The 14329-nt window shown below is 43.1% G+C and overlaps 1 protein-coding gene across 3 annotated transcripts in view; it reads left to right on the forward strand.

Annotated features, from left to right (window-relative positions):
* Positions 1 to 14329, forward strand: part of COL8A1 (collagen type VIII alpha 1 chain) — a 114575-nt gene that overhangs the window by 94391 nt on the left and 5855 nt on the right. For all 3 annotated transcript variants that reach the window (XM_073307768.1, XM_073307788.1, XM_073307778.2), the window contains one exon: positions 13125 to 13440. In XM_073307768.1, coding sequence (XP_073163869.1) covers positions 13128 to 13440 — 313 coding nt within the window. In that variant the 5' untranslated portion in view covers positions 13125 to 13127. The remainder of the gene's footprint in view (positions 1 to 13124; positions 13441 to 14329) is intronic.

The raw sequence follows: 14329 nt of genomic DNA on the forward strand, positions 1-14329 counted from the left end.
GCAATACTGCCAAGGCTGAAAAGGCTAGATTAGATTTACCTGCTATGGGTACATGTATCTGCAGTCACTCCCAAACAAAGCCATGGGGATGTGCAGCACAAAGAACAGTATTGTTTTCTTCAGGAGATTTTTTTGATCTTGAGGCTTCTGGGTGTGATGGCCTGGCTTGTCAAGTGTTAATTGCTCTTGACCATTGACTCAGCCTTTAAACCTCTTCCAGCTATTAATTTCACCACTTAGGATCTCTGCCATCACATCACAAAATATCCTGATTCAATCAAGATTGGCTAGAAGCATATACATTTAAAGCAGTAAGAGGAGACATAGGAAATGGATTGTTGATATTCCTTCATTTCTTAAAATGGACTAGTACAAGACTATCTAAAACTTGGCTAGTTATGATTTACAGGGCTCAGTATTGTTTTATAATGGTTTTCTTTTGATTTAATTTGTTTTTTTACCCCCTTTCCCTACCCCCATATTTATTCACAGTGATTTTTGTGGTTGATTTCTTGACTTCTGTATATTTTCCTTTGAATGCAAAGAGTAACAAACAACAATGAAAGTGCTTTCTAACTGGCTGCAGTTGAATACACCAACTGCTGCTTGTTGCTTTTAGGCAGCTTGCCAGAACAACGTCTCTATGCTGATCACAGGCAGACAGCACCACATGCTGAGCAATTGATGTATTTCAAGTTGATAGGTTTTTAATGACAGGTTTCAGAGTAACAGCCGTGTTAGTCTGTATTCGCAAAAAGTAAAGGAGGACTTGTGGCACCTTAGAGACTAACCAATTTATTAGAGGTTTATTTATTGATAGGTTTTTAATAGATCTTTTCCCTTTGAGGAGAGAAAAAACAAACAAACAAACAAAAACCACCACATGTCACTGAAGTCAAAGGGAGTAGTTTGAGGCAGGATTGCACATTTAATGGCAAACCCAGTTTGCCATGAGCTCTCCTTTCCCACCCAATATAAATTAAAAAGAAAAGGAGGACTTGTGGCACCTTAGAGACTAACCAACTTATTTGAGCATAAGCTTTCGTGAGCTACAGCTCACTTCATCGGATGCATACAATAGGTTAGGTTACAATAGGGGAAATAGGTTACTTTGCATAATGACTTAGCCACTCCCAGTCTCTATTCAAGCCTAAGTTAATTGTATCCAATTTGCAAATGAATTCCAATTCAACGGTCTCTCGATGGAGTCTGGATTTGAAGTTTTTTTGTTGAAGAATTCTTCAACTTAGGCTTGAATAGAGACTGGGAGTGGCTAAGTCATTATGCAAGGTAACCTATTTCCCCTTGTTTTTTCCTAACCCCCTCCCAGATGTTCTTGTTAAACCCTGGATTTGTGCTGGAAATGGCCCACCTTGATTATCATACACATTGTAAGGAGAGTGATCACTTTAGATAAGCTATTACCAGTAGGAGAGTGGGGAGGTATTTTTTCATGCTTTTTGTGTATAAGAGATCTTCTACACTTTGCACAGTATGCATCCGATGAAGTGAGCTGTAGCTCTTGAAAGCTTATGCTCAAATAAGTTGGTTAGTCTCCAAGGTGCCACAAGTACTCCTTTTATTTTTGTGAATACAGACTAACACAGTCTGAAACCTGTCAATATAAATTAAGGGTCTAATTCTGATGCCCTTCTACTAGGTAAATTCTCATTGACATCAACAGGAGCTTTGTCTGAAAAAAAATGAAATGGACCACCAATGGGATTTCCAATAACCAGTGTGATCTCCCAAAGATGAAAATCCAGGGCTAAGCTTGCAAACCCCTTACTTGTGTGAGTAGGTTTATTGTCTTTAGTGGGACTATTCATAGGAATAAGAGTTTGCAGGATGGGCTCCAATCCACAAAGTTCTCATCCTCTTTGGACTGAAAAGTCCCATTGACTTCAATGAGAAAGGGATCGGGCCCCACCACAGATTGTTCCTCTTCGACTCTTTATTGCTGAAAAATGAAATCAGCCTGGACAGGCTGTTATTTTACTGTGTCACAGACAGCAATTGCAAGTTAGAGGAAGCCAGTATAAAGCGAATCTCAAACTGAATACCCCACAGAGATTCTCAGACTTAGCTGCCTATTGTCTCTTTCAAACAAATATTTGTTGTAGGGAAGTCACTTCTCAGTAGAAGACTGATGAAATTGAGTTTCCATTCTAACAGTAAAAAGTCTCACCAGACAGACCACCTATAAATGGTGTCACATCACAAGTCCTACATGAATAAATTTCAGTACTTCCATGCATTCTTTACACAGTCAGGTTAAAGCGGTGGTGGTACCCCTGGGGGTACACAGAGGTCTTCTAGGGGTACATCAACTCATCTAGATATTTGCCTATTTTTACAATAGGCTACATCAAAAGCACTAATGAAGCCAGTGCAAACTAAAATATCATACAGATTACAGAGCAGTATAAACAAGTCATTTACTATACACTGAAGTACCATATTTATATTCCAGTTGATTTATTTTATAGTTATATGGTAAAAAAAAAATGAGGTCAGCAATTTCAGTAACAGCATTCTGTGACACTTTTGTATGTTTATGTCTGATTTTGTTAGCAAATAGTTTTTAAATAAGATGAAACTTGTGGGTACGCAAGACAAGTCAGACTCCTGAAAGAGGTACCGTCGTCTGGAAAGGTTGAGAGCCACTGGGTTAAAGTGTTACTTTTTAAATGCTAATTTAAAAAGCGTAGTTGCTGGCATGTTATGTTTAGACCTGGGTCTCCAATGATTACAGTAAATATCCAGAGAAACGTCCTTTTTAGTTTTCCCAGGAGAAAAAAAATACTATTGGGAAAGATTCTTACTTGAAGTTGGCCAGAAGCCAAGCCTAGCTTTCTATAAAGGGAACGCTTAAAAAAAAAAATAATTAAAGGGAACGTGTGGTGCCACTTTAGAGGAGTCTCTTCATTTCTGGTTGCTTTATCTAGGATAGGGCAAGGAAATTATGTGACGCTGTGTGCATTGTGGCTCAACTTGAGCTACCTCAGCACATGCAGTGCAACAAGAGACTGAATCCTCCATTGCAATGAACTGGCTCTGCTTGCCAGCCCTCCAGCCTTATTGAAGCTTTAAAGGTTTCAGAGTAGCAGCCGTGTTAGTCTGTATTCGCAAAAAGAAAAGGAGTACTTGTGGCACCTTAGAGACTAACCAATTTATTTGAGCATAAGCTTTCGTGAGCTACAGCTCACTTCATCGGATGCATACCGTGGAAACTGCAGCAGACTTTATATATACACAGAGAATATGAAACAATACCTCCTCCCACCCCACTCTCCTGCTGGTAATAGCTTATCTAAAGTGATCAAGTTGGGCCATTTCCAGCACAAATCCAGGTTTTCTCACCCTCCGCCCCCCCACACAAACTCACTCTCCTGCTGGTAATAGCCCATCCAAAGTGACCACTCTCTTCACAATGTGTACGATAATCAAGCTGGAAATGGCCCACCTTGATTATCATGCACATTGTAGGGAGAAAAGAAAAGGAGTACTTGTGGCACCTTAGAGACTAACCAATTTATTAGAGCATAAGCTTTCGTGAGCTACAGCTCACTTCATCAGATGCTTATGCTCTAATAAATTGGTTAGTCTCTAAGGTGCCACAAGTCCTCCTTTTCTTTTTGCGAATACAGACTAACACGGCTGTTACTCTGAAACCTGTCATTGTAGGGAGAGTGGTCACTTTGGATGAGCTTTTACCAGCAGGAGAGAGAGTTTGTGTGTGTGGTTTTTGGTGGGGGGTGAGGGAGTGAGAGAACCTGGATTTGTGCAGGAAATGGCCCACCTTGATGATCACTTTAGATAAGCTATTACCAGCAGGACAGTGGGGTGGGAGGAGGTATTGTTTCATATTCTCTGTGTGTATATAAAGTCTGCTGCAGTTTCCACGGTATGCATCCGATGAAGTGAGCTGTAGCTCACAAAAGCTCATGCTCAAATAAATTGGTTAGTCTCCAAGGTGCCACAAGTACTCCTTTTCTTGAAGCTTTAAAGTGCATTAATTCGGTGAGAGGCTGTCACTGACTCACAGGGGTAATCCCCCCCCCCCACACACACACACACTGATACAAGGATTCTTTACACAGTTTCTTTTCTTTAAGTCAAAGCACCCTCTCCTTTTCACTTGAGGCTTCTCAGAAGGAACTCACACATTAGCATAGGTATTTTGTACCACATCCAGCCCTGTGATAAGACAGCAATTCAGGAGACTTGATAAGGAAGCCTGGTTGTGAGGGGAACTGATCACTTAGCTAACTACTCATCAGATCATCTCAAAGTGAATCTATCTGGAGAATGGTTTCAGAGTAACAGCCGTGTTAGTCTGTATTCGCAAAAAGAAAAGGAGTACTTGTGGCACCTTGGAGACTAACCAATTTATTTGAGCATGAGCTTTCGTGAGCTACAGCTCACTTCATCGGATGCATACCGTGGAAACTGCAGCAGACTTTATATACACACAGAGAATATGAAACAATACCTCCTCCCACCCCACTGTCCTGCTGGTAATAGCTTATCTAAAGTGATCATCAGGTTGGGCCATTTCCAGCACAAATCCAGGTTTTCTCACCCTCCACCCCCCCACACAAATTCACTCTCCTGCTGGAGATGGCCCAACTTGATTATCATGCACATTGTGTAAAGAGTTGTCACTTTGGATGGGCTATTTCCTGCACAAATCCAGGTTCTCTCACCCCCTCACCCCCCTCCCAAAAACCACACACACAAACTCACTATCCTGCTGGTAATAGCTCATCCAAAGTGACCACTCTCCCTACAATGTGCATGATAATCAAGGTGGGCCATTTCCAGCACAAATCCAGGTTCTCTCACACACACCCCCACCCCCATACACACACAAACTCACTCTCCTGCTGGTAATAGCTCATCCAAACTGACCACTCTCCAAGTTTAAATCCAAGTTAAACCAGAACATCTGGGAGGGGGGGGAGGTAGGAAAAAACAAGGGGAAATAGGCTACCTTGCATAATGACTTAGCCACTCCCAGTCTCTATTTAAGCCTAAATTAATAGTATCCAATTTGCAAATGAATTCCAATTCAGCAGTTTCTCGCTGGAGTCTGGATTTGAAGTTTTTTTGTTTTAAGATAGCGGCCTTCATGTCTGTGATTGCGTGACCAGAGAGATTGAAGTGTTCTCCGACTGGTTTATGAATGTTATAATTCTTGACATCTGATTTGTGTCCATTTATTCTTTTACGTAGAGACTGTCCAGTTTGACTAATGTAAATGGCAGAGGGGCATTGCTGGCACATGATGGCATATATCACATTGGTGGATGTGCAGGTGAACGAGCCTCTGATACTGTGGCTGATGTTATTAGGCCCTGTGATGGTGTCCCCTGAATAGATATGTGGGCACAGTTGGCAACAGGCTTTGTTGACTAAGTTGCTGGGGGTTCACATTTGCCCTTGACTGCAGCCTCTCCCCATGGGGTTTTCTCCCTCCTGCTCTCTACACTTGCATTTTCTTGCTTTTTTACCTGCATTGTGACCATCTGCTTCTGCAATTCATAAAGGCTATGGAAGCTGTAAAAATAAGCAGACGCTGATTTAAGAGCTAAGGGCCACATTTCTAAAAGTGTTTAGACCCCTAGAGATGCACATAGATACCTGGTGGGATTTGCAGTGGCTGGGTGTCTAACTCCCATGGGAGTTGGTACTCAGGCCCTTTTGAAAATCCCCTCTACACACCTTGTCTTTAGATGCCTAAATACCTTTAAAATGTTGACCCTCAGAGGCAGCAAGGAATGATACGCAAGCTGCACAACCCCAGGAGTAGTTTTGGAAGGCACTGTGGTTCAGGGTAGGACTACTCTGGAGCTGGAGGTGTAATTGCTGGCTCAGACAGACAATCATACCTCCGCTAGCTCTGGCCGATCCTTGTGTACTAAAAATAGCAGTGTAGCCACAGCTGCCAGGGCAGCGGGATGGATTGGCTGTCCTATGTCCATACCTACGGCTTCAGATGGGCTAGCTGCCCCAAATGCAATTCCATCACACTGCAGCAGCTACGTTGATATTTTTTTTAAAAAAAGGAGGACTTGTGGCACCTTAGAGACTAACCAATTTATTTGAGCATGAGCTTTCGTGAGCTACAGCTCACTTCATCGGATGCTGTAGCTCACGAAAGCTCATGCTCAAATAAATTGGTTAGTCTCTAAGGTGCCACAAGTCCTCCTTTTCTTTTTGCGAATACAGACTAACACGGCTGTTACTCTGAAACCTGTTGATATTTTTAGCATGCCAGCTTAATCAGGGCTAGCGCAGATATGCCTATCCGAGTTAGGAATTACACTTCCAGCTCCAGTACAGAGGTACTCTCAGAAGCACAGTTCCATCACTGCTTCCCTCTTCCTCTGGAAGAAGCAGGGGCCATAATTTGCTCCTGACCCGTACCTGCAGCAAATTAGACCACCTTGCGCAGTGGCTCAGCTGCGCTAGCCAGTGGCTGGATGGACAAAGCTACGGTTCTGCCCATTTCCTGTCCTCTCCCTAGCTATCAGCTGTAGATCCTAAGATCCACGTAGCTCCCTCAGGGGCCTTAGGAAACTCTTACATCCCTCCACAGGCGTGTAGTCCAAGTCACAATCTAGCCCTAAATAATTGCACAAAGAAACCCCGCAAACCAGTCAAAGGCACCAGTCCTTGCCAAAACCAATAGATTAAAACAAATTTGAAGTTTCCAAGCTACACTGTTTTGGAGTTCTGATAAGCCAAAAAAACATTACAAAAAACACACTGTGTGAGATCACCTCATTTTTTGGAGCCGTCTTATCTCCCATATGCCTTATCTGATTTGCCTCAGACTTTCCACCCTCATATAAAGAGCCGGAATACTTGTGGCACCTTAGAGGCGAACAAATTTATCTGAGCATAAGCTTTCGTGAGCTACAGCTCACTTCATCAGATGCACCCTGAAACCTGCACCCCGGTGTACTTTCTTGTCTGTGAAATTGCAGGTGAATTGGATTAGGTTTGGCAAAGATAGAGATCAGTCCAAAAAAAAAGGAAAAAGAAAGAAAAAAAAGTCTTAGGGTTGAGAGTTTGTTTCACCCTAAACTATGGGCAGACTAGTGTATCTCCATAAGATATTTGATTTTTTTTTAATTATTTTATTGTCCATACTGTCTACTCTTCATTTTCTAGCCCTCTCACCTGCACACAGTAGTCATCTTGTAATAAAACCACAAAAGCAGTGCATTGCATGAGAAAAAAATAAGCCTACTACCCCTCTCTCCATTTCCCAAAAAGATGGTCATTTTTTGTTGTTGGCAAGGCTTCCATTTAACTACTCCGTTCTCCAGGCCCCCCATATTTTAATTTTTAATGTCAGTCACAAGTTAACCAGTGCCTTCAAAGCTTTTTATACAGATACCTTTGGATTGGAGATGAAAGTGGGAAAAGATGGACACAAAAGTTATGCTTAGCAAGAGGGGCTGTCACCTTCCCATTGAGACAGGGGCCCCCCATCCAGTTGTTGTCAAAGATGTATGTTAATTACCATTCAGTTAGTAAAGGGACCAAAAAGGAACAGTGAGAATATAGCAGGGAAATTAAAAACAACAAAAATCAGATTAAGGTCCAAGAGGGTCCTGATTAAAAGCCTATTAAAGTCTCTGGGTGAATCTTTCTATTGATTTCACTGGACTTTGGATCAGGCCCCAATTGGGAGGAAAAAAAGGTGTGTGTGGTGGGGGGGGGGGAAGAGTGTAAACCTAATGACCCCCATGTGAATGGTGAATAAAATCAAACCCAGAGCTTCAGTATAAAACTCTACTACTCAAACTGAATAAATAATTTCATTAGTTTCAGCCATAGTAGTCTGTTATCCTCTTGTGAATGTCATGGAACGGGGAGACATACTTCACTTGTGTGTGCTGCATATTTTGGGGGGGAGGGGAGGAGACAAGAGAAGAAGGTGCAAAAGACATACCAACACTGAAAATGATGCATCATTTTTTTTTAAATAAAAAAGGAATAGGACATTAGTACATTGACCTACTGGGAGACTTTGGGCAAGTCACTTCAACTTTCTGTGGCTTGGTTTCCCCACTTCTAAAAAAGAAGAATATAATGATACTTGAAGAAAAAAAAAAAAGAAATACACCAAGATCTACAAATGACTGCTCTATAAGAACACTTTTACTATGTGCACAGATACTGGCAACCTAGTATTGAGAGTTACCCAAAGCAGCACAAACAATGCAAAAAACTACTAATAAAAAGTTAAGAGGTCGTTAAAGAAAAGATAGCCATAGGCAGGATAGACTTGGCTTAGCTGCTGCCCTACCTTTCTTGCGATACATCTGCCCATCCTTCCTTTGGAAAGGTTATCCAGAGAGGGCTTAATCCAACAACGCTTGATCCAGTCCCAAAGTGAACAGAAAGATTTCCACTATCTTCAAAAAGAAGAAGTGAGACAAACACCAAGCGCTTAGAATGGGTAATGGAATAAAAAGAGTCTGATTTACAGAGTTGGTCAAAAACTGGAAAAAAAACAAAACAAACAAACAAACAGAACACTCCCCCCACACACCTAGTTTCACAAGCAATTTTCAATCCTTTGAAATATTTTAAAAAAAGGCAAACGGACAAATATATTGCTTTATCAAAAATTTTAATTTTAAAATGAAAATTTTTGAAGCTATAGAAAACTTCATGAAAGTGATCAGAGTTTTGTTTACCAAAAACATTCAATAAAAATTTTTTAAATTAAAAAGGCCACATTGTTCACAAAAGAACAAAGTTCAACAACATTGACAATTGTCGTGAAAATTTCATTTTGAAGAAGCCATCTCAAGGAAAAACCTTTTCATTAAGAAAACATGGAGCAACTCCCTTTCATTAGTTAGCTGCACAACTGTAGTTTTTCCGAGTTGTACAAAATTCGTACCTAAAAATCGAAACCCTGCTTCTGATGCCATAAATGGTTGCTGTGCATATGACTGAGATCCCGCAAAACCAGGGATGTTACACAAGTAGATAGACTTAATAAAATCCCATAAGAAAAAAGTGAAGCAAAACACACATCATAGCATCAGCAACATTAACTCTAAACCGAAGGTTTTCCAAGGCTTTCCATGAGGTATCGTGGAAGCTCAGGGGTGCAAGACTTCATACCCTAAAGCCCTAACTCAGCAAAGCACTTAAGTAAGTGCTAAAACACTGGAGTCAATGGGACTTAAGCCTTTTGCTAAATAGGGATGGACAACTGAATTGGGGTTTTATATAGTTAGTACCAGCAATTTAATCCCGATTTTATAATTCTTACATCCAAAATTACAAACTAAGCATACTGTTTATTTGGACAGCGCTGTTTCTTTGCTATATTGTGTTGCATACTGTAAGCACCTAGCTATATTTGAGATCTTAAAATTCCTAGTAGTGGGAGTTCAGAATCATGAAACAAATCCACCATATAGAGTACATTTGCTAACATCATTAAAATAAATGAAAGTATTTACTGAGTTCTTCTTTCTAACAATTCAATCCTCTACAGTTGCTTTCAAGTGTGACTTCGGATCATTCTTGGACAGATTAATGGATATGCACTATGCTAAATTAAGAAAACACAATAATGATATTATACTATTCTATAATTACATCCAAAAAATGCACTAAAAGAATGTTAAAGCTGCAAACTGAAGCATTCAAAAATTAGAAAGAACCAGTATTAAGGTTGTCTGTTCTCCCTATACAACTTTAATTTGCCCCCTTTGTGCTTATTCATTACGATATAGTTCTCCTAGTTCTGCCACTGACCCATCCTGTGAGCTTGGGCAAGTGACTTAACCAATCTGTACCTTATTTTACCCATATGCAAAACAGAGACTACATATCTGATGTATCTCACAGAAGTGTTGTGTGGCATTATTCTTGTAAAATCTTTGAGGTCCTTATGTAGAAAGTGCTCTTTCTATAATCTGATCAAGTATTATTATTACCTTCCCTTCTAATTTGAGAGTGGTCAGGCCAGAAAGAGGGGTATATGTTCCACCCAAGTGTTTGCCATCTTGTTCCTCTCCATTCGTGTTTTGTTTGCTTAAATACTACTTATTTGTGACTGTTCCCTGAATCCTGAACCATATGGCTGAAAAAGAAAATCCAAAATGGCGGACATTTCATTTTCAGAACACTCTCTCTCTCCATCCAGGAGAGAAAGAATATGAATTAGGCTGAGTAGATACAACCCTATGGGCTTTTTAAGAGACCCTGGGCTCCCCATTTTGGTACCAAAAGTCGGTGGTCAGATTTACAGAAGAGCTCAGGATGCTGGAAAGAACGTAACAGAGAAGCTGTGCCTTTGGTGATCCCTCATTATCTAAGGGATTATCAAGAAAGTTGTTAAGAGTGCAAGTTCTCTGTGGGAGCTGCCTTATACTGAGGCCCTCTCCCCTCCCCCACATACACCCTCAGGTCCCTGCTAAGCTGGAAAGGGGGAGCTTGGGGCTGGAGCTAGTAGGAGCAACCCAACCCCAAGTTGATCCTTCCCTAGGTTCCTTTTGCTCCCCAGGTCTCCCTAACCTAACCTGGTCCAGCTGCCTTTGTCCCACTTTCCTTACACACTCCCTGACGTAGGATGGCCTGAGGGTCCTGGAGAAGGGGGGTGGGGTCAGAGCAGCTGGTGGAATGCACAACCACTTCACTGCTGGATCTGCTCCCTGTGGGTTGCTGGAGCTTTTGGGAGGCTCTTGTGACCCGCAGGAGGCTCAACACAGCCAAGAGCAGGGTACCTGCCAGTGCTCCATTCATTGCATTGATCCCCAACCTCCCTACCCACTTCCATCACCTCAGGGTCAGGGGGGAGACAAGAACCGCAGGCCCAGTTTTTAAGGCAGCAACAGGAGCCACTGCTGCAGCCCTCCCACCCCACCACTGTACTCATCGCCCTGGGCTCCAACCACCCTTATCCCTCCCTCCCGAACTGAGACCCCTTATTCACACATCCCCTTCTGCTCTCACAGACCTGCCGTAGGACTTACCCCGGGGTATTCTGGGAGGGGGCAGTGGCCATTCCCACTTCCCCTCTGCTTCTGGGGATGCCTGGTTGGTCAACGCCCCCCCCCCCCATCTTCCCTCCTTGGGCTGGGGGAGGGGCGCACTGCTCCCTATTCCATAGGAAGAATCTATCTTCAGGGCAGGACCACTGGCCTTCCCCCTCCTGTTGGGGTGGAGGCCCAGGTCCAATGCACACTGAGCCTGGCAGGCTCTGGCCTGGCCCACTAATAGCTGAGCTGGGGAGCTCACCCCTTAGAGATGGAGAGTCCTGCCACGTATGGTATGGTCTCTCTACCAAGGGAACCCCAGTCTCTAGGGGGCAGGGCCTTAGTGGTAGCAGCCATATATATGAGGCAGGACCCTCCTTCACAGGGTCCAGGAACTGATAGACTCCATATACACCTGGCCTGAGCAGGAGGATGGCAACACTGCTCTGCCCCAAAATATGCCTCATTATGGACATAGTGCCTTGTTCAGTACAATTTACTTTGTCACCACCAAGACAAGAAGGGCCCCAATTCTTTGTTGGGCCCCAAGCTGCACTTTGCAAAGAGGAGGTGGTAGGAGAGGGAGGGAAAGAAACTGGCTTTAGCTACCTTTGCACTTCTCTGTATTTTCAGACCATCCAGTGGCCTGCCCAGCCCCTGGTGTAAAGTAAAGGAGCTAGCTGGCCTCCTAGATGCTGTTCCACAGCCAAGAATACCCAGAGTACTCTGCCCTGGTCATGCCTCCACATACGTGATGGGGGGTGGTGAAGAGCTATTTTGACACATCGCTACCAGGTGTGGGAACCTCTTTGCTCAAAGCATTCCCTGGGGCTGAGTTTGAGGCCTGGGGGAAGTAAGGGAAGACAGAAGCAGGCCCAAAGTTTGCAGCATACATTTGGACACTAGCAGCCAAACCACAAATACTAAAATACCCAGTAAAGCATAGCCTATAGAGAGACTTCCCACTGCCTCAGATCATCTATGGCCACACCCTACTCTGGTCCCCAAAATCTGTTCTTCCCTAGGAAACTCTCAGTTCTCTGAATCCCTACGTCCTGCCAATAATGCAGCCAATACAAAAGCAAAGTGAGCTGGTTGGACATTCAGTTATAACTAAGAACAAGGACTGAGACATACAATCAGGACCCTGTGTACGTTGTAGTCACAGAATTCACCCCATGATGCAGATTTCTGCTCCAGAATCTGAGCTTTTCTTTTTTTTTAAATTACATTTCTAGCCCTCATTATCATGAAGAAAACAGACACATGGCCTGAGTGTAGCCAATGTAATGTCTGCCTGAGCTCATAGATAGCTTAATACAAAAGCTCTGTGCGGGGTGAAATGCCCTGTTCCTCTCAATGGTGTATTAACACAAAGATGGGAACTTAAACAGCACAGTTAACTATTTCACTGCTGATTTTAGTAAAAGGATTCAGCTAATGCGCTTATCCCACAAATCCTAATTTGCTTCCCCCACTGCCCAGGTGACAAAAGCCCAAGGCATCCCATATCCAGTTACTCTAACTTCCAGCTCCCCTAACAACTTCTGGAGTGCAGATATGCATTTACAATACCAACAACCTGTGGTACAGTGAAACCTGAAAGGTTTCAGAGTAATAGCCGTGTTAGTCTGTATTCGCAAAAAGAAAAGGAGTACTTGTGGCTCCTTAGAGACTAACCAATTTATTTGAGCATAAGCTTTCGTGAGCTACAGCTCACTTCATCACGAAAGCTTATGCTCAAATAAATTGGTTAGTCTCTAAGGAGCCACAAGTACTCCTTTTCTTTTTGTGAAACCTGAAAATGTGGGAGCAGCAATGGTATAAAAGAAACTGGATTTAGTATAAATATAAACACAGGGAGTACTGCGTTGAGTGGATTATTCCTTTTTAGGTCTAAACAAATCTTCCTATTAAAGTGCATATGAAGCTGCTAAAAATGATTTCACCAGTGATGCAGAATCCAGAGATCTTGCTACAGAATTTAGGTCCCGTTTGCTGCAGAGAGCAAGGGGCTTTGGGTAAGATACAAGATTTCGGCTATGAAAATATCCTTTGCAGATTTTTATGTGCAATAATTATTCCTTTTCTCTACTCCTGCAGGTCATGGCTGCGCTGTTAGCCCCTGTGCAGCTGCTGGCAGTGGCTGTAACAGTTTACCTAGAGCTAGTGAGATCCATTCAAGGGGGCGTCTATTATGGGATCAAGCAGCTGCCACACCAAATCCCACAATATCAGGCCCTTGGACAACAAGTACCTCACATGCCACTGGGCAAAGAAGGCACTCCAATGCAGCACATGGGCAAGGAGGTGCCACATATGCAATATGGAAAAGAATACCCTCACCTGCCTCAGTACATGAAAGAAATCCCACAGCTGCCTATGCTCGGCAAAGAGATGGTGCCAAAAAAAGATAAAGGTAAACATACCAAGTGAAACCCCCTCCCCACTCCTCTCAGACCTGCAGGGACCAACACTGGATTAATGTTTTAGGAATCATAATTAGTACTTAACTGCAGACAAATAATGGTCATAAAACATCACTGCCCATTGCTTCTGCAGCCAGATGCTTACACAGCCTGGCACGCACCCTGAGTATTTGGCCAGGTTCCTGCCACAGAAGAGCATACTCGGGTACATGCCCAATGAACGTGGCTGAATCTGCTTGTGGTAGAAGTGGGGAGGGGCCAACCACCAGCTCACAGTGTCACACACCTGAGTGAGTGGTATTGCAACCTGGCACACAGGGTGGCAGCAACCTCAGTCAAGTTCAGCCTGGCCACCCAAGCTGCCTAGTTTGCCAATAGCAGGACTAGGCAACCCATGGCACGCTTGCCAAAGGCAGCGTGCAAACTGATTTTCAGTGGCACTCACAATGCCTGGGTCCTGGCCACTGGTCCAGGGGGGGCGGCTCTGCATTTTAATTTAGTTTTAAATGAAGCTTCTTAAGCATTTTAAAAAGCTTATTTACTTTACATACAACAATAGTTTAATTATATATTATAGACTTCAAAGTTTTTAAAAGGTCTCTTCCTAAAGTGTATTACAGGCACACTAAACCTTAAATTAAAGTGAATAAATGATGACTCAGCTCACCACTTCTGAAAGGTTGCTGACCCCCGGCCTATTGCAGGAGCAGCCCAATAACTACTTTCCCCAGGAAGGGAGATGTAACCAAGGTCACACACTGCTAGGGGCCCTCTCACAGCCAGGCATAGCACAACAACTCACAGTTTCCCTGTCAGTGGCTCAGCCCTCTGGCTGGGTCCCCATATTAAGGGCACCCTTCCCAGGGTCACAGTCCCAAA

This window comes from Lepidochelys kempii, chromosome 1 (genome assembly GCF_965140285.1).
Source record: "Lepidochelys kempii isolate rLepKem1 chromosome 1, rLepKem1.hap1, whole genome shotgun sequence".
Lineage (NCBI taxonomy): Eukaryota > Metazoa > Chordata > Testudines > Cheloniidae > Lepidochelys > Lepidochelys kempii.